This window comes from Alligator mississippiensis, chromosome 12 (assembly GCF_030867095.1).
Source record: "Alligator mississippiensis isolate rAllMis1 chromosome 12, rAllMis1, whole genome shotgun sequence".
Classification (NCBI taxonomy): Eukaryota; Metazoa; Chordata; order Crocodylia; family Alligatoridae; genus Alligator; species Alligator mississippiensis.
Genome location: NC_081835.1, coordinates 11906814 through 11925947, shown reverse-complemented (window position 1 = coordinate 11925947; position 19134 = coordinate 11906814). Strand labels below are relative to the sequence as shown.

The window sequence follows — 19134 nt, the reverse complement described above, 5'->3', positions numbered from 1 at the left end:
AGATTTACTTCCTCTGTCAAAGGCCAATTACTTGCTGCTACCAAAAAAAGATTGGTCCCTCAGTGGCTCATTTCAGTAGTCCTTTCTGTAGCTCTTACCTTTTCGTTTATTCTGTCCACACAGCTGTGTGCCGTTTTCATGTGGATGAAGGTTAAGGCTAATTTAAAAAAAGGAATGCTGGGTAAAAACACTGCAGCGGAGGGGAACAAACCACCAATAGCCTGTTTCTGTGCAGTATTATTCAGCATTGTTTATTTAAATATCTATTTTTATGCATTTACAAACTTCCATAGCTTTCCTTTCATAACTTTTTTTTATTTTGTTTTTTGTAGACAGTATTGCAGAGGAATCAGCTTTTGTAAAATGAGGTCCATGTACAAAACTAGGCAACAGATAAAAAAGGTTCCTTTCATACCGTTCAGCTGGGGGAAACGCAAAAAAGTGACCATATGAAGGGAGAAGGAGTCCAAATGAGCGGCTCTTCACAAGTATTACGTATGTCAGTGCTCACCTACAAATCCTAACGGGATAGTTCGGGTTTCAATGGGTGCAATGCGCGGTGGTTAAAAACTCCTCGGTGGGCATTTGTCTCTAATGAGAGAATGTAAAAACAAAAAACACCCCACGCTGGGAATGCAAGCTCTGGAAATGCTTATATGCACGTTCTTAGTGATACGGCACAAAATGCCTTGAGGAGATGGCACTGATTTCGCCAGCAGTGCACATTTATCCAATGCTTAGTTCCGCATAAAAACTTCCCTTTAAAGAAATGTGTTGCATTCTCCAAAAATTAGTGCTTGTGCCTCTTCTATGGCTCCTGGTTGTATTTGAAGACACTTACTAATTTGGAGGCTTCAAAAGGAACATTTAAAAACCAAAATTAGCTTCTTTTTTTTTTTTAAATGGATACCAATTTAACAACTCCTGGATTCCCAGTGTTATCCCTGGGAGGGAAGAGGCAATGAGATACGGCATTATAGGCTATTTACACATATGGTACAAAAATGCCCAGGGGTATTGAAAATCACCAGTAACACAGATTTGGCAGCAGCCTCATTTACATCTGTAAATTTGATACCATTTATTACATTGTACTAAACACACCAGATCTGAAGATGCGCACTCCCTTCAGGATGTGCGGGAGTTGCAAGGATATTGTGATTGCATAATTCATATTGCACAATTGTATAAAAACATAAATACTAGCTATTCTAGTTTTTAAATACAAAATACATGTCACATACTTTAGTCGATAAACCTTTTCAAGTGCAATGCAGGTGCTCTCTTTAGTCCTTCTAAGAAAAAAGGCAATTTTGATACTTTTGGCACAAAAATAACCCCCCATCATGTGCCAACAGTTCTACTTACAATACATATGCCCCCAAAACTTTTTAGTAGCAGTCATATACATACAGTATAAAAACAGGGTATTTACAAAATGAACTAAACATACAGAAGCAGCCTTAGTGGTTGAATCTGACCTCTTGTTTAGCATTTTCATGTTGCTGGGAGAGGGACAAGTGACCCTGCTGATTTATGCTGGTTGCTGTGGGTTCACATTCATGGGAGGAGGATGTCCGAGGAGGCCGATTCGCTGTTTCTGCTTCCTCTGTTCTGTCATCTGGAAAATTAAAAAGTTTGCTCATTAGACCTAGATACTTCCTCTACGTCAGCTCCCAGAATGAACCAGCGCTGTAGTTTGTGGTTAGGGTTTATTCTGAAACCCACTTTCTACAAATAATGCACTTCCGTTTGCTACCCGAAGACCAAGATTCAAAAGGCAACTAAAACCCCTGTTTTGTGAACCCACTGGGGAAGTCTGCGAATTTGCTCATGTGACTGAGCATTCTGAGTTGATGCAAGTGTTTTGCAATTAAAAACTGTTCTCTGAAAAAAGGCAACATGACTGGCATGATGTTAACCCAGACAGCAGCCTGCAAAAACTTCCGGTTGCTGGGGCTTCACTGTAGATGGTCTGTTGTTTCCATTATTTGCTTGGGGAAAAAGGAAGGATAGATTGTGTCTGGAGAATCCTTCTCAGTCTGGAAATACCCAGCTGTGTGGAGGGAGTTCACGCGAATACTTCAGCTCTTTAGTTAGAAGAATGCAACCATCACTTCTGACTTGGCAGAGCCTAAATGTGAAGAAATACTGCAAGCAATGGCACAGACAAGAGCCCTGTTGCATTGTTTCTTATGCACAAGTAGGTCTGTACATCAAAACTTCAGGATCTTGAGTCTGAAACTTATATAAATTTCCTATAAATATAAACTTGTATACATTTCCTAATATAAACTAGGAATATTTGTCGTTCATAATTCCCACCAAATGAAGTAAAATGACTAGGGAAAGAGAGAAAGGTATATGAGCTAAGAAAAGGGGCAGGACTAGAAGAGAAAAAGCAAGATCACAATCTTTCATTTTGGAGTTCAGGACCTGGAAAAGCCATAATCCACCTGTGTCCTTTCACCTGTTCCCAGCACCATGCTAGAACCCTGCTGAGATGTGGACTAACTTTAACCTGTAGTTTAGTTAAAGCTAACCCAGCTAACTTAGCGGAAATGCTATAGCTACATTTGCATGGTCTCTAGTCCTATTCGCTCTGCTGAGATGCACAGCTAAATTAACCTGCGTGCATAGTACCATAGTTCTGTGGCAACACATCTTCCGGGTCTGGAGGTCACAGAAGTGAAGCAACGCAGCATATTTCAGCAAGAGGCCAGCTGGGAGAGCAAGTCACTTGTAACAACATGACTTACAAGAGCTGCAGGTGTTGTGCATCTCTGGGATCGGGCCTGAAGCAACTTGTCAAAAGCCGGAGGAAGCCTTTACAGGAAATAAAAACTCTGCCCCCACCTGTGATCACACCAGCTGATCCTTTGCCTTTGCCAGCCTGGGTGGAGCCGCACCTCTTGTACTAGTGCACGGGCTGCAATTTGTGTGTCTTGCATCAAAAGTTCTTGAACCCCTCCATCCCTATTCATTCCCAATGGCATTATGGTTACCACATGAAAACAGCCACAGCCCTTTTTTACTTCTGTTGCTCTTCCCCCAGACCCGGCATGCTGATTCTTAATAAAAACAAGCCTATCGCATCTCTAAGTACTTTAAGTCTTCTCCCATTTCAGAGGGTTACCTTAATACAGTAACAGGAGTTACATCATAGAGAGATACAAACAACTGGCTTTCAGACATTGCTCCTATTCTATCAAGATTTAAATTCAGAACCAGATTCATCTGACAGTAATTCTTCATTAAACTAGAATATCAGCTCTTCACCAGTTTCCTTTTATTTGGGAATTATTACCGTCTTGTTTTGCATCCGAGCTGATCTTAAAAAGCACAATACTTATAGCAGCAAGAGCGTGTATTCACACAAGGACCCAGGTTGTTTATCAGTTAAATTTTTCATTTCAGACATTCGACTTCAAATGCCAACTAAAATAATTGATTGGAGAGTAATCAATGCCAGGATAATCGATAGCATGTTTGCATTTTCAGCTCTCTACCAATAAATGTACCTGAACAGATTTGCATAAAATCTATAAGTTCAGAGACAGTGAATAAATTCTCCTTTTCAAAAAAAAAAAAAATCCAAAAAAAAAAATCAAACTTTAAATAATTATGTTTGGAGTTCATTGCAGAAGATGAGTCAGCCAGACTAGATGGCCCTGAGCAAGTCAGAAAGATCCATATACTACCATCTTCTACTGGAAGGGTGAAAAGCATTTCAGACGCTATTTACTCTCATTCATCTCCATGAAGTATTATTTAATCAATGTCTCAAATCCAGCTTTCATCGTGGACAACTGGAGCTGAATGATGGAGCTGGATGCTGTAAATGTTGGAGCGGCACAACTGCAAATAGAACCCAAGAGTCCCAGCTCAGGTCCCTACTCTAACCTGTAGATACCTCAAGGCTACACGAGAGTTTGAAATCAAGTATGAAATCCAAAGGAAAAAAAACCCTGTTCATCTTAATCAGACCCCCTGGGCAAAGTAATACAAGATATGCTTTCAGAGAGGACAAGATTTGGAACGGGACCTGAACTGAAACAGCTATACACAGGACGGATCATACAATAAAAATGGAAAAATAAAGGGGTTGGGGGAGGGAGAAGAGTGAAAATGGTCTGTAAATGCTATTTTTTGGGTTTCATTTGACCAACTGAAATGTTGATGCAAGGGTCATTAAAAGGAGATTTTTCTGAATAGAAAAATAATCCAACTGAATGCAAGACGAAAAAAAGAGAAGAGAAACCTACAGATGGGATGGTACTGTTCTGACACTGGTGTACGGTGGAAGAGACACAGAACAGCCTAAGCCAAAAAAGATGAAGTAGTTTTCATCTTTATCAATGGACTTAATGAGAGAAACTCTTCCAAAAGCCAATAGCTGTAATGTCTGTTACGTAGGAATACAGTATGGGAAAGGACCTCCCGAGGCCACAGAGGCTGCCACAGGCATGACATCATCCTTTCTGTACATCTGCAATGAGTTCAAAGCAGCCGAGAGCTTAATGGTTCCTGGTACGTTTTGATTGTTGTGTTATACCAAAGGGACTTTCAAAGTGGACACACACAACTGCTGTGAAAATGAGAGTTCAGTCCCTAGGAACCTACTGGACCAATTTGCTCACAAAGCAAATGAATGAGAGGGTTGCCCTTTATTTGATTTAAAGGGAAAAAAAAATCCCTGAGCTAGTTCCTCTTCCTGGAGACGGTTGTTCCTACTAAGGAAGAGAAATGCCCTAGCTGTGTCGCATAATCGGAGCATCTTGCAACTTGAGCAGGCTTCTCTCAATGACCGTACTTAGGGGAATTCCTAAAAGCTATCACCGAATAAACGTAGCTGGTTTCCTCCGCTTTGCAGCGAAATAAGTCTCTTAATGCTACATCCTCCGGTCTTGCTTTCAGAAAGAGTAGAAGCATGGTTTTTTTTGTTTTGCTTTGGCAGCCAAGAGTTCACGCTGGAGGACCAAGTGCACTTTGAGTCTGATCCAAAGCTGGCTGAAGCGGATGGGAAGACTCTCTTGGACTGCAGACCACTGAGTCAGACCCTTTAACTGGAAGACACAGGACACATCTAGCATAATTGTTTCCAGGCAAAGTGTCAAAACAGCTGCATGGCGTGTATTAAGCCATACACTATAGATCAAAGAGCAAACAGAAAAGTAACCACGACCACGGGGCCCAGGAAGTGGTGTCTGAACTCAAAATAACCTAGCAAGTAGCTGGACTTCTCTCTCTTCTCTATACTTCTGAACAGTCCTGGGAGGGATGCGATAGCAAGAGGGACAGTACTTGACCCTTCTCAGAAGGGCAGAGCACACGGAGGGGAAGGGGGGCAGCTAGCTTCTTGGCCAACACCCTCCTGCAGAGATTAGGGGCTGGGTTCAAAGGAATATTTGGGGGTCTTAGAAACAGGATTTAAAGTAGCCCGTCCAAAAACTTTAATCCAAAGCCCTGCTCAGTGACTGAGTCAAAAAAAATATTAAAAATCAGACACTGTCCTCTTGGACTTGAAGGCCTGCACTTCTGCTTTCTATACATGCCCACAAATGCCCTGGTCACTCCACCCCTGCCTAAGCCCCACTGGGACTCAGACGCTGGCACAGCCGTGTGCAATGTGCTCAATATTGAGCTCAGCAAGGCACACAGCACTCCATTCAACCATGCAGAAGAGGAGAAGGAGGAGGAAGATGATGTGGCGCCACTCACCTTATTATATAATGACCTAGACTTTGGAGCACCTCCCGCAGAGGTGGGAAACCTGAGTACCTGCTGCCCCTCCTCTTGCATCTAGGCCACTGACCTAAAAAACCTGAACTCCTCCCTCCTAAGTATTGCCATAATCACGAAGCTAGTCACAGCCCCTTCTTGCTTGCTCTCCTTGCCCCGTGATTACCCAGAACGCTTGTCTGCTCTATGGCCCCGCTTCAACAGGGGGTGTGGAGAGGGCCTCCGCCTAAATTAGTCTGTAGATGGGTGGCCAGGGCACTGCTAGAAAGCAGGAAGTGGAGGGTTTAATTTCCTCAGGTTGAAGAGGGCCAAAAATCTAGGCCTTGCACTTCCTGGGCACATACTCTAATCACTAAGCTGTTACATAACCAGGTGGACACCAGTGCCACCTCTTCCTGTGAGGCGTACACTTCAGTAAGCAAGCCACTCCTCTGCTCTTTCAAAGACAGCTTGCAGCTGCTTATGTAAGAGAGGGAATATATCACTGTTTCCTGCACCTGAGTGCTTTGCATTTCTTGCTGGGTAGCTCTTGAGGGTGTTCTGCACAGCATGAAGATTTTTTGGCTAGTCCATCTCTTCCACGCACTGTCTAACTCTGCTGTGGGTATAGGTCTAGGAGCCAGATGCTTGGAAGTTGAGCATTGCCATGTGCAACTTGGAGGAACCTTGCAGCGTTATTTCTCAAGGGGTGCGTCTACACATGCAAAAAACGCACCTGAATAAACTCCCGTGCATTCGTGCTGGAGTTTATTGCTCCTCGGCATACTGGTTGCACATGTGCCGAGGACTGCAGCACCTTGGGCTGGGGTGGCACAGCCCTGGCTGGCAGGGGGAATCAGGGGTCAGCCTGCCAGCCTGGGGCTGCTCCAACCTAGCTCAACATGCTGCCGAGGGGCTGGCTGGGGTGTGAAGGTGCTTCACCAAGGAGCTAGCCAGTAGGCAGCCCCCACAATGAAAGTACCCTCATACGCCAGCCAGCCCCATCAGCATCTACATACATTGCAGCAGAGTAAAAAACTCAACCGTAGGATAGTACTTGTGTCCGGCAGTATTATTGTGAAGACGGTATAAAGTAATTAATAGCACCACAAGCATAGATGGCGATGGTTTTATTGTGGAACTAAATTAAGCAACCGCAATAAACATCTCATGTAAATGCACTCAAGGAGGATTTGCTAGGTACAGCTTAGTACTAGTGAAAGTCACCATGTCAACTCTTCTACTGCAGGAAGCTTAACAGTTGAAAAGGCAACGACTTATCTTCACTGGCTACTTATGCCCTGTGCAACCCCACTGTGCAAGGAGCACCAATGAATTGTACTCAACATATAGACTTAAAACCCTGGACTGGCCAGGCCCCGCAGTTGAGGTCACAGCTCAGTGAAGATGCACAGTGTTAAGTTTGATGCTATATACAGATTTCTAACAAGCTAGTGCACTTCTCCCTTTACAATTTGACACTTCACATACAATATACGAAAGAGCTGTGGTACATGGGTTCATATCCCATATCTGGCATTAATATGGTCCAAAAATGTCTCCCAAGATTCCCTTCTACTGATAAGAGTCGCATAGTTTTATCCAAACATTTATTTAATCTCATGACAGCAGTATTCCCCCACTATAGCCCGCAGCAAACACGCTCTGGCCATCACGCTTGCTTGGGAAATGCCATTTGTTCGGATAGAAGTAGAGTACAACCTAAAATGGGAAGAGGCCTAGTCTACAAAAATACAAAGGATTCTTTTTGAGGCCATTTACATGGGGAAAGTGGGGGTAGAAAACGGGAGTGGAGGTGCTGAGGAGCCTTATTCAGGTCACCGTTGAAAAGCCAGTGCACCGAAGCCAGTACTCGGCAGAAGAGGTAAGTTATCAGATACCCCATTAGGCCGAGTCGCACACTGGGCCTCTCTTCACCCGTGTTGTACAGGTGATGTAACCATAAGTACCTCGGTTAGGAAGTAAGCATGACAGTGGTCACTAAAAGGTCATGTGGGAGTTTGTGTGGAGGTTTCGGTCCTTTTTTGGAATCAGCTGCATACCAAACGTTTAATAAACCAAGCCCCACCAAGAGACTAAAAATATAAATACACACTGGGCAAACAGTTCACAAAGGTTCATCCTCCACACTACTTGCAGTTCACATCATTGTTCAACATACCATTGTGCCATATACCAGCACGCTCCATTGCAGGAAACAGTGATATTTCTAAAAAGAAATACAGCTTGAACTATTTAAAAAAAACAGCTGCAATCATTACGCATAGGAAGGAGCTGGAACAAAGAAGTTAACACAAGCTCTCAGTGGCAGCTTTTTATTGCCAAAGCTGAGTGTTGCAGCAGCAAGATCTGCTGCAGAGAAGATATTTTAAATTGAAACTGCAGTGGATAAATGTGTACGAGGTGATGCGATGCAGGATGTTTTGTCTACACGGTAGTGCACAGGACATCTACGCTGCAGTTGCAAGTGGGACAGTAGCTTCTGCAGGCGTATGCAAAGTAGCTTATGCTCGTCTACCCTAAGCTGGTTCTGCTGCCAGAACATCCAATAGCAGACAGCAACCCCCTCAGGGAAACTATCCGACCGAGTACAAGCACATCTACACAGCTGACCACTCCACACAGCAGCTGTGCTGGCAAGGTATGAAGTGCTCCCCAGGAAGGAAGCAGCCTCTGGAACCATAAGAGCTAGCAGATGTGGGGGCATCTACATTAGACTTCAGCTGGCACATGGGGGGACAGAAGCCTTCTTTTGCACTTGGGAGAAGCAGTGCTATTCCCAGTGCCAGTGGGTAAGAGGGGTGCTGCACCCACAGAAAAGCGTTAAGTGCAATCTCGCTCATATACAAGCTTTGCTGGCAAAACTGCGTAGTGCAGACCAGTCCAGGCAACCGTGCAGACGGGAACGTGAAGCTCAACGTCATCTAGTTGCTTGGGTGTCTATCCAGTTTCCCAGGTGGGTTTTGTGGTCTACCTTGAGCTCCAGGCTGCAGCACCTACCTGGCTGCTGGGGCTATACCCTCAGGGTAAAAACTCAACCCAGCCCATATGGCTCACAGCTCTGGCCTTGGTGTAAATCAGTTAAGGCTAAACTGTTTTGTGGCAGGTGTACCACAAGGGTAGCCCTGCTCCCTCCTTGAGTGCCTTGCCAGTCCCTTTCCCTGGCTGATTGATATACTGCTCTATGCTCTTCTCCCTGCCCTCATCTGCTGCATGCCACACAAAGGGGTTGTGTACCCATACTGGCACAGGTTCCACAGGTTAGCAAATTAAACTTCTGCTCCTTCAGTTTTCTCCTTCTTATACAAGCTTGACTTTCAAAAGATGGGCAAGCCAGAGCACATGCAGCTCTGCTAGCATTCCCAGTACCACTTACTTGTCTCTCCAAATTCTGGATTTAATAAAACCAAAACCCCCCCACTAAAACCCTAGATCAGGGGTGGGCAAAATGGTGGATCTGCCTGGCAGCTGGAATCCAATTTCCCAGCAGCTCCTACTTGCATTGCTGTAGCTGGTTTCCATGGGGACCCCAGGAACAGCGGGGCTGTGACAGTGCGGGCCCAGAGTTTCCGTGGAAACCGGCCCCAGCCGCACTGGCAAAGCGTGCAGCTGGGCAGGAAGCTGCTCTGGGGCTGGGGCCTTGCGGTGGTGACAGCGTGGTCCGGAGCTGGGGCAGAGCCACAACCTGCTGCCTGCAGTCAATGGATCACATCTCTGCCCTGGCTCCAACCAAACCACACCACAAGATCCTGGCCCCAGAGCAGCTCCCTGCCCAGCCACCTGCCCTGCCAGCACTGATGGGGTCAGTCTCCATGGAAACCCTTATCCCATGCTGTTACAGCTCAGCTGCTCCTGGGGTCTCCATGGAAACCAGCTGCAGCGATGTGGGCAGGGGCTGCCGGGAATTGGAGTCCGCTGCAAGCCCGAGCCAGCCTGCGGGCCAGACTCTGCCTGTCTCTGCCCTAGATAGTTTTTGGGATCAGCAGAAAACGGAGGGACTTCTACACATTGTAGAGTCCACTAAAGCAGGGATGGGCAAGCCCTGGTATGTGCGCTACAGCGTGGCAGGCAAGGACATTTCTTGGCACGCCACAGCCAACTACCAGCAGCTGCCCAGAGCCCGGGCCAGCTGCAGGAGCTCTGTGGAGGCAGGAGTGCACGTGCAGCTCGCAGTGCATAGCGGGGTAGGGGCTGGGGCAGCACACCACTGCCCCTCCCCCACTGTCCACCAGGAGGCATGCGTGCAGCTATCACCAGCAATGAGCAGTGGGTCCCTTGCGGCTCCCCCATCTCTAGCACACCCAGTTGAGACGTGGGTGGAGGTTGGGGTGATTCTGGCACTCCGGCCAAAAATGCCGTCGACTCCTGCACTGAACTATAAACATCCGAAGCCCGCCTGCCTTTGTCACGCTCTGTCTTGCGGGAAGTGCTGGCTGGTTTGGGAAGCATCCAGCTCTCCACTGAACTGAGATTTTACTCATCGTTAATCCTTCCTGGCAGCTGCATTTGCCTGGAATTTCCTTACCTGGTCTTTCAGCTCAGACAGCTGGCCAGACAAGTTGGTAACCAGTTTCATGGTAGATTCGAGCTTTTCCTGCAGGTTTCTCAGCTCGTTCTGCTCCCCTTCGGAATCGCTGCTCACGAGCGACATGGCACGCATCCTAGGGAACCAGTCAAGGTTTCTTTCCTGCAATTCAGACGGGAGGCAGTTAATGCTGGAAAAAAAAAAAAAGCCTGCACATGTGTGTCTGCGTGCCTGCTGCCCTTCAGCGCTATCCCAAGAGTTCTTCCAAGTCACGGGCCTTTTATACTTCAGTCTTTCAGGCTTCTTTCTTTTCTTTTCAACCTTGTTGCATAACTGCCTCCTCAGACAGTCTCACAGCTGCAGCAAGGTACTTGAGGTTTGTAAGGGCTGTGTAAAAATAAAGCTTTGTATTATAGCCTTCTCCTTTCCTGGTGCTACACTCCCCCCACCCTTAAAAACTGGGTATATGTCACCATATTATATAACGCTGTATTGTAAAAGTAGCCAAAGTAAGACTAGAGAAGCATGAAGCAGGCCTAGGAATCAGCTGCAAGAATTTAGGAATCTGCTCTCATCAAGTTGTGCGACTTGTCTTGAGATGCACCCGACTCTTCCTTGAGCTACCCTGCCCAAGCCCTATGATAGTGGTTTAATCCACAAGCTGCTGCCACAGCCAAATGAACAGAATTTAAAGCTACAGGGACATGTAGGGTGCGCCAATGTGGCTTCCTCACGGTGGCCTGCTATTAAATACCTTCCGAAAGCGCATGGTTGAGGTGAATGTGCACCACGTGCTCTCAAGCCGTTTGGAACTGAATTTGTGCTGGTCAAAAATAGTCAGCTGAAAACGAGGGTTTTGTCTACCTATACAGAATTGGACCAAACAACTAGTGTTTGCTGTGGAGGATTTAGACTTTTTAGCCAAACCCCCCCCCCCCCCCCCGCTACTTTCCAAGTAAAAACAAGAATTTTTTTTAATAGAAATAGTTTGGTCTCTTTATGAAAAGTTAAACTTTTCCACGGAAAAGCCCACCTTCTGGTTAGCTGTTTGAATCTAGACTCTGATCTGAGTTCTCCCAGGTCAAGGGGTTGTGTAGATTAGCAGTTCTAGGTCAGACTTATGAGTGATCCCAAAACTTTACAAGTAATTGCTTTCAGGACACCTCAAGAAGTACACAGCGATGATGTCACGCACAAAGCAGCAGTGTAAGAGAAAGCCACAAAAAGCACAAGGGAAGCGTGCTTCACATCGACACCGTCAAGTTGCACTGAACTGGTTTCCTACTTCATCTAGTCTTACTTTCACACTGGGGACACATTTTTAAACACAGAAGTTCCACCCAAGAGAGGAACAAGGTAATAAAAATGCCTCCATAGACAAAAGCAGTTTATGCACAGAGTCCTGTGACCTGGTTCTTGCAAGAACAGGAGACTGACCTTGCACTATGAGGTCTCAGCCAGTTCTATGATGATCAATACCCTAAACAAAACCAGGTGAACGTGTTTTGTCCTACCAAATCCACTTCGCTCCAACCCAAAGTTCAGTCAGTGTGGCTTAGTAACGCCGAGTACAAGTCACCCTGTTCCCTCCCCGTCCTCCCGACGGGACTTTACGTCGGAAGCTTTTGCAACAGGTTTACAGAAAAATATTTTAACCTTACACCATGGCAAAGTCTATTTTTCCTTGCCCTGCAGATCCTTCTCCCCTATTTATGCTGCTCCCCAAACCTTAACCCTCTCATTCAACCCTCCTTCCCTCCCAGCAGCCTCTGTATTACTCTAAATCAGAGAGCTGCTCCAGCTGGGGTGGGTGTGCACATCCTGGAAAGATTTACACTGAATGATACCCTTCCACAGGTCAGACATCGTGCCAGGCACCATCTTCCTAAGGCAGTTATCTTAGAGCTGCCAGTGGTTCCTCAGGCAGTGAAAGGCATGAGTTAGGACTCCCTTGTGATGCGAGGCAGAAGCTGCGCTGCCAGAGGAGGTCAAGCTTCCCTTCTCCGTTCAAAGGGCGCTCTCCAGTCCATGCCAATGAAAGAACACAGGAGTGCCAAGGGATGGTGGGCTTCAGAAAAATGCTCAGGTTAATGCACTGATCACAATCCCAGCTAGGATTTAAACCAGAGTCATCAGCAATAATACTCCTTCCCCTCCAGTGGTAACAACATCCTAGTGTGGGGAGGACGTTGGCCTCACTTGTACTCTGAAGCCCAGCATCTCAGCCACTAAATGCTTCTCCTCCCAACACAAATTGAAATGACCACAAGCATCTTCCTCCCCACACTGCCTTATACCATGGACATGTTTCTCTCTCTAGGTAGCCTAGACTCTCCGCCAGCATAAGGCCCCGAGGTCTTGCAAATCAGGGAAGGAATTCCCAGCTAGTGGAAGGTGGCAGGGAAGGACAGGCTTTTAATACGAATGCTGACCAGGCTCCACGTCCAGTCACCCACAAATTTTCCCTCTTTCCTTCCACCTCATCTCCAAACGACTCTGCAAATCTCTAGAAAACTGTTTCCTGAAAGAGCCGACTACCCAAAGGAGAAGGGAGGAGTGGCGGAAAAGACTGCAAACAGCAATTTGTCCTTATCTGCTAAATTTTGTTAACAGATGTTACAAACATAGTAAACTTTTCTAATCTTTCTGTGCAACGTTAGTGTTAGTGATAGCTGCAAGTGCTACAGGGTTGTAATTTGATCACTAGACAGGAAAGCTGGTCTGTATGACCACAAACGGGTGGAGAAACTGAACTGAAAGTGTTGCTAACTTCTGATTTTAGCAGAAGATCCATAATATTTAGTGTTTTGGTGTTTCTTTTAAAGCTTCAGCTCCCGGAATCAGGTGAGTCAGTGAGAATCTTTCTTCTCTTTTCAAGTAGTGTATGTCTAGCCCTAGAGGTTGTCCAGTTAAAAAAAAAAAAAATCAAACTTATGACCTATGTGAGCTCTGAAGGCTTAAAAGAGCCCAAGATTTATTGTTTTTGTAAAAATCTCAAGGGTTTCAAGGCTATGACTCATGTTTTCAAGCCAGCAGTTGGCAACACTTCTATCATGATGTAATCTGCATGCTGAAAAATATTCTGAGAATGACTGCAAAGGGTTAACAGGATATGTAGGAATTCTGTTTAGACAGCTATCCTTACCAGAGCAGCATAGTTGCCATATGTTGGCAATCAGTTTTATATAGCTTAACCACTTCACCGCTGCTTAATTACACACAGCTTGTATATCTGGCCCAAGGTCAGAATTTATCTGGTAGCATCCAGTTGCTACTGAATTGGAATCAAAAGGTGCAGACAGAAGTGCAGCACCCCGCTGTAACTCATAGTGCTTCGCACAAAGTGCCGTGAGTTACAGAGCTCCCTCAAAGGGGTTGGGGGAATCAAGCTGCACTTTAGAGCATCTGTGAGTGTGTAGCTGCTCACCACTAGCCTGGCCTTCCCTTCTCCCAGCTCTGGCACTGTTTTCAGAATAGGAGAAAGGGGAAGAGCCTCGGAGGGGTAGGGAGGGGGGCTTCAATGCCCGACCCTCCAGTGCCCCCAGACCCATCTTCCTCTGCTCCCTTCCCCCCTTCCCATTCTGAGGAAAGCAGGGTTCAGAGTGTCATGGGATCGGGCCCTTTTCAAGCACCCTACAGCCATAAACTTCTGTAAGGATGTGCATGTCTGTAAGGTCATGCCTGTAGAGTGCTTTCAGTGGCTGATCGTGTGACAGTGTCATGTGTGTCAGTGCCCCAAAGGTCCATTCAAACAGTCTGGCTGATAGTATCGAGCAATGAAAGGCTGAAGGGACAAACCATAGTAACATGTTGTGATGCTGGTAAAACTGGCCCCTTCATTTCCCCAAAAAGCTCTTAACTCCATATAATTGTCATGAACCCTCTGCAAGGCAGCTAGATTAGGAATAATAGCTGAAATTTATGCATAGCCTCTCCGATGACTCTTGGAGAAAAAACACAACCCAACAAATTCCCTTTTGAACCTCCCCTTGCCCCCAAAGAAAAAACAAAACAAAACGACTCTGAGATACAGTTGTAGCGGGTCCTACCTGTATCTAGAATTATGCCCAAATACCCCTTATTTAAAAAAAAAAAAAAAAGTGACAATGAAGATGACAAATGAAACCAAAACTAAAAGGGGTATGGAAAGGTTCTTTGCTGGAAAGCTTGGCCTGTCTGGAGGACTGCAGTTTGTGTTATACCGTATGCAACAGAGCCTCTACCTTGTGCATCTCCCAGCAGTATCCAGTTTTCAGAGAGAAATTCTATTCAAGGTTGAATAAGAGATTTATATCTTGATCCAGTTTCTGGTGAACTTTAACAGAGCACCCCCAGTGTCTACCGAATAGAAGATGTAGAGTTCTGTCTCTCCAAAGACTTGGGAGCTTTTTAAAATGCACTAAATGAGCCATACATTTCAAGCTTTGTTCCTGATTTGATTCCCTGCCTGCACACCTTCCTCCCTTCCCCCCCCACTCCTGGCATCTCGCATACCAATGCCGTTATGTACTGTCTGCTGTGGTACTCCCACAAGCCGAAGCATCACGATCTGGCTGTGCAGTCAGCTCCCTCTTCCCGTCACAGTAGCAGCTTCCTCTGTTTATAACAGATGAACTGACTAAAGCCACTGCCGGAAGCTGGCTAACCACAAGTGCTGGGTTTCGGGTTAGCTCTTTTCTAGGTAAAGTTGGAAAAGTCCCTGCCAAACAAATATCATTAAATCTCAGACATGGGGGCGATGTTGACCAGTCTCTTAAAATGTCCACGATTGGAAACTTGAAGAAAAGGAAGCTGTGCTGCATGATGTAGATGCAATTCGTTCTCAGAACTGCTCGCTTCTGCCTGCTTCCACTGAAGAGTTGGTTCCAAGAAAGGTTTCCGAGGCAACCTCAAAAAGAAAAACGTGCCAGAAAAGCATATCCTTTTGATAACCTTAAGATCCATTATAGCTCCCTTCCTCATAAAAAAAAAAAAAACTAGGGCTTTAAAAAAAATTTTTTTTTTTACATCTTATTAAAAAAATTAAATAAAAGGAACAGAAATAAGCCTAGGTTCCAGCCTCAGCTTCTCCACTGATGCCCCACAGAGCCGTGCAGAGGTCATTACTGGATTTCTGTTTAGATGCACGATAACCGGTAGAACATTGACTATCACTGGATAGCACAGGTTTAATTCACTTTTCGTCCATAATCCTGCATTTTCAGAGTCCTTCACCTGCGGACTGTCAAGCAGGTTATTTAATATCCTACGAGCAAAAGCAGAACGCATTTTTCTACAGCATGCAAATTTCAAATACATGCCCATATCCTCACAGAGCTAAGAAATATATTTGTGAAATGCTTTGAAAACCAAAACAGCAGTACGCATGGGCTTGCTTTGTTTTAGGAAGCAAAGTGAGATGATGGGGTGCTTCTTTCCTCTATTACCTGAAAAAAACCCAACAAACCAACCAAACCTCAAAACCCCCGAAACACATAACAGACCAGCTTTTTCAAGGGGCTGCATGCCACTGCCTTTATTTGACATCTGTATTTCTTTGCACTTTCATATAGATGGACACTGAAGGTTGTAGCCATGTCACATCACGCCCCTTACTTCCTCCCATTGGCCCAGCCTTTGCAGATCACTTTCATGGCTGCTGTAAGTTTGCAGTTAGCAAACCTTAACGTCCATGCAAAGTCAGGTGACTGCAGAGAAAGTCATCTGTGGACAACAGGTCTCATGTGCTGAGCAAGACCGCACGGATGTGTAAAATAATGATCATTACCCCTGTATCCTAGAAGCGGGCCAAAGTCTGCCAACTACTCACTGCTACAAACTGCTGCTGTTGTTGGGCAAAGTAATTTCATTGCAGTTTTGTGTGAGCATGATGAACAGCTGCTCTGGGATTTCCTGAAGGAGATTTCCTTGTTCCTTCAGAAATTAGGTGGATGAAAAAGGGTGGTGCTGTAGTTTGGTTCTAGATATAAAAAAAACTGGGACACTGTACCTCATCAGTTGAGCTGGCCAGAACAATTAATTGGTCAAAGACGTAATAACCAGTTGACCCTACAATGATCTTACCAGTTATCATTAAATGTGCTAACAGTAAAAGAGACCCACCTATTTCTTTTGCAATATATCCGGAGAGAGAGAGAGAGAGAGAGATCAGCTGACCTCTGACATTAGGTCAAGTGCTCAACGGAACCGGTTTTTGGAACATGAACTGTTTTTTGAACGCGGGAAATAGGGAACCTACGATTCAGTGGCCAACAGTGAGCCACATCCTCAGTGCATGTGCATCTCTGGCAGCTCAATGCCTCAACACATTACCTTGTACTGGGCCATTGAACTCGCGCGTGGGGCAATAAAGGTGATATAGTTATAAAAGGTCCCATGGAATCTCCCAAAGGTTTCTAGGTGGATGTACTACCTGCCCACACTTGTTTGCTCATGCATTCATTACCACTCCCCTGCACCTCCCCCGCCAACAATTGGCTGCATTTCAGTGGCAGAGGACATAAGTCTTGTGCAAAGCAGGTAAGTACTCTGCAAAGTGCTTGGAGTCCCGCTAGGATTAAACGCAAGCGTATATATTAAACTGCATTGAGGCATTTGTTTCTGTCCTTCCCCTCTTCCCCACCCCCTACCCCTCTTTTCCTGGCAAAGAATGGGTACTGACTTGGCCAATGTAAAGCCTTTGATTTATTGTCAGGCTCCTATCTCATCTCAAGTGCTTCTAAATGGCGCATTCCTGCAGTACCACTGACTGCTGAGAGTCAGACTCAGCCCTTCTGCCAAAACGTGCAATTGAAGGGCAACAGGGAGGAGTGGGATGAAAAAGGTGGCGCACACTCCACACTAGTGGAAGGGGAGAGGGACACTGGACTAAAATGAAGCTCACACTGGTGCACGTGCTGTACAAACTAAGCAATCAATGAAGAGAAGATGATCATAATGCTTCCCCTTGACTGCAGTTGCTGTGGGCAGATTACATATTTAAAATCGCACTGGGCTGCAAGGAAGTCTCTAATTACCAACCTTACTGCATCCTTGCTCTCTCGGAGGCAGAGGAGCTGCTGCAAAGCTTATCTCAATTGCATCCTGCACCTAAACGATCTACGTGCAAAAGCAGGAAACCCCACGGTCAGCTGAACACTGGCAAGGCAAGCTGACTTGCCATTCCATCTGGAGGATGCTGAGGGCGGACTGCTGCACATACAGGGCAGGCTGTACTAGTTGGGACTAATGGGGAAGGCTAGGTTTACCAAGTGTTTCCAAACTCTGAAGTTAAGGGTGGGACAACTAGCTGAGCTAACTAGATCCAAAGCTCGAGACCCGTGCCTCTGACAACGTCCTGCTGCCCCTGGCCTTCTGCCAAAGGTACTTCTTAGCAGTCTCTGCCTCTGCTATTATTTATTATTTAATCCCGTAATTACATTACCTAACTCTAAAGTATCAAGGTACACCTTGCATGCAAAATGCCACCAAATGAAGCTGTCGTATACTGCCATTCAGAGTTGAGCATTAAATTCTAGTATAAACGACTAGGCAAAATGAGGCCTGTGAGGTCTTAAACTACAAGCAAGCACCGATGCGTGCATAGTCTGTATAGGCAGCTATCACAAGCATGTATGCAAATGGCCAACTAGGTCATTTTTCTGTATGGTTCTATACATTTTTTTCCAGGAACATTTTCTGTACGATCATTTTATGGTCTAGTCAACATTCCTGGCCAAAGTGATGCACAATCTATTTTTAAAGGTTAATATTAGGTTTTCAGAATCGTTATTTCAGTTACGCAGATGGGTCCCCCACCAAAGCTGGTCTTAGGGACTCAAGCTGCCTAGCCAGTCCAATGCGTGGCTCACCCCTCCATTACTCCAGCTGGATGCCGCCATCATTTCACAGTCTTACAGGCTTCACCAGAGTTACATCCATATGAGCATGAAGCAACAGAGCTGACGTTTTATAGCCTCAAGCTCACCACACGTCCCTTCTCATGTGGCTCTTGATATCAAAGTTCAACTTGCACTTTCAAAAGAACTTCTAATGGACTCTGATAACAGAAAACCTTTCCTAACCAGGAGAACTAAGCAGATAAAGCTAATGACCACACTGCCTATCAATGAACTCTGCTCAGGAAATGGTCTTAAAATATAAAAGTCCTTCCTTCCCAGTCACAGAATGGAGGTCAGCTGCCGAAGAAGCTGCACTTGCAATGCCCCATTCTGCACAGGTATGGGTGCACTGTCTGAGGAGAGACAAATGCGTGACAGCAATTTCTCACTTGGGCAGAATGAGAAGATTTTAGCTTGGCTGTCATTCCAATTATTTTTTTTTTAGCATCTTCCCTCAACTTCCATGAATGACTTATCCTGAATGGCAGTACAGTCCAATTGGTAGGGAATTAGATGAAGAGTAAAATCTGGGCAATATTCCTCCCTGTGCTGGTGACTTGCTGCATGTCCTGGGACAAGGCAGTTCACCTCCGTCTCATTTCTGTTAAATAGGCACACCTCCGTTCAGCACGGAGACCTATCACTGAGAATCCCACACGTGGCAGGTACTACTGAACGCAGGTTTGCGGGGCAACATCTCCAAATGAGGCCTTTGTTTTTATGGTGCTTGTGTGAAGAAATATCACATACACACCCAGTTCTAACCTACACTGGTCAACTGTTGATATAAAGATACATGCACATATACGTACGCCAGTTTGCAAAAAGAATATGTAGCCAAACAATCCAGCGCCGCACACTGAAAGCGTGCACACAAAGTAGTCTGCATATACATTTTGCTGTCGCCATTTGCGCAGAATGAAAGTTTGGCTCTTCAAAGCGAGGCATCCTTGTTATAAATGCCTACAACGAGCAGTTTGTAACAGA

General features: G+C 45.6%; 1 protein-coding gene across 3 annotated transcripts in view; it reads right to left on the bottom strand.

The window, feature by feature from the left end:
- Positions 1-225: 225 nt before the first annotated feature.
- ITPR1 (inositol 1,4,5-trisphosphate receptor type 1) overlaps positions 226-19134 on the bottom strand; it is a 219001-nt gene continuing 200092 nt past the window's right edge. For all 3 annotated transcript variants that reach the window (XM_059715848.1, XM_059715849.1, XM_059715850.1), the window contains 2 exons: positions 10268-10429; positions 226-1621 (listed from right to left, as the gene is read on the bottom strand). In XM_059715848.1, the coding sequence (XP_059571831.1) occupies positions 1535-1621; positions 10268-10429 (249 nt within the window). In that variant the 3' untranslated portion in view covers positions 226-1534. The remainder of the gene's footprint in view (positions 1622-10267; positions 10430-19134) is intronic.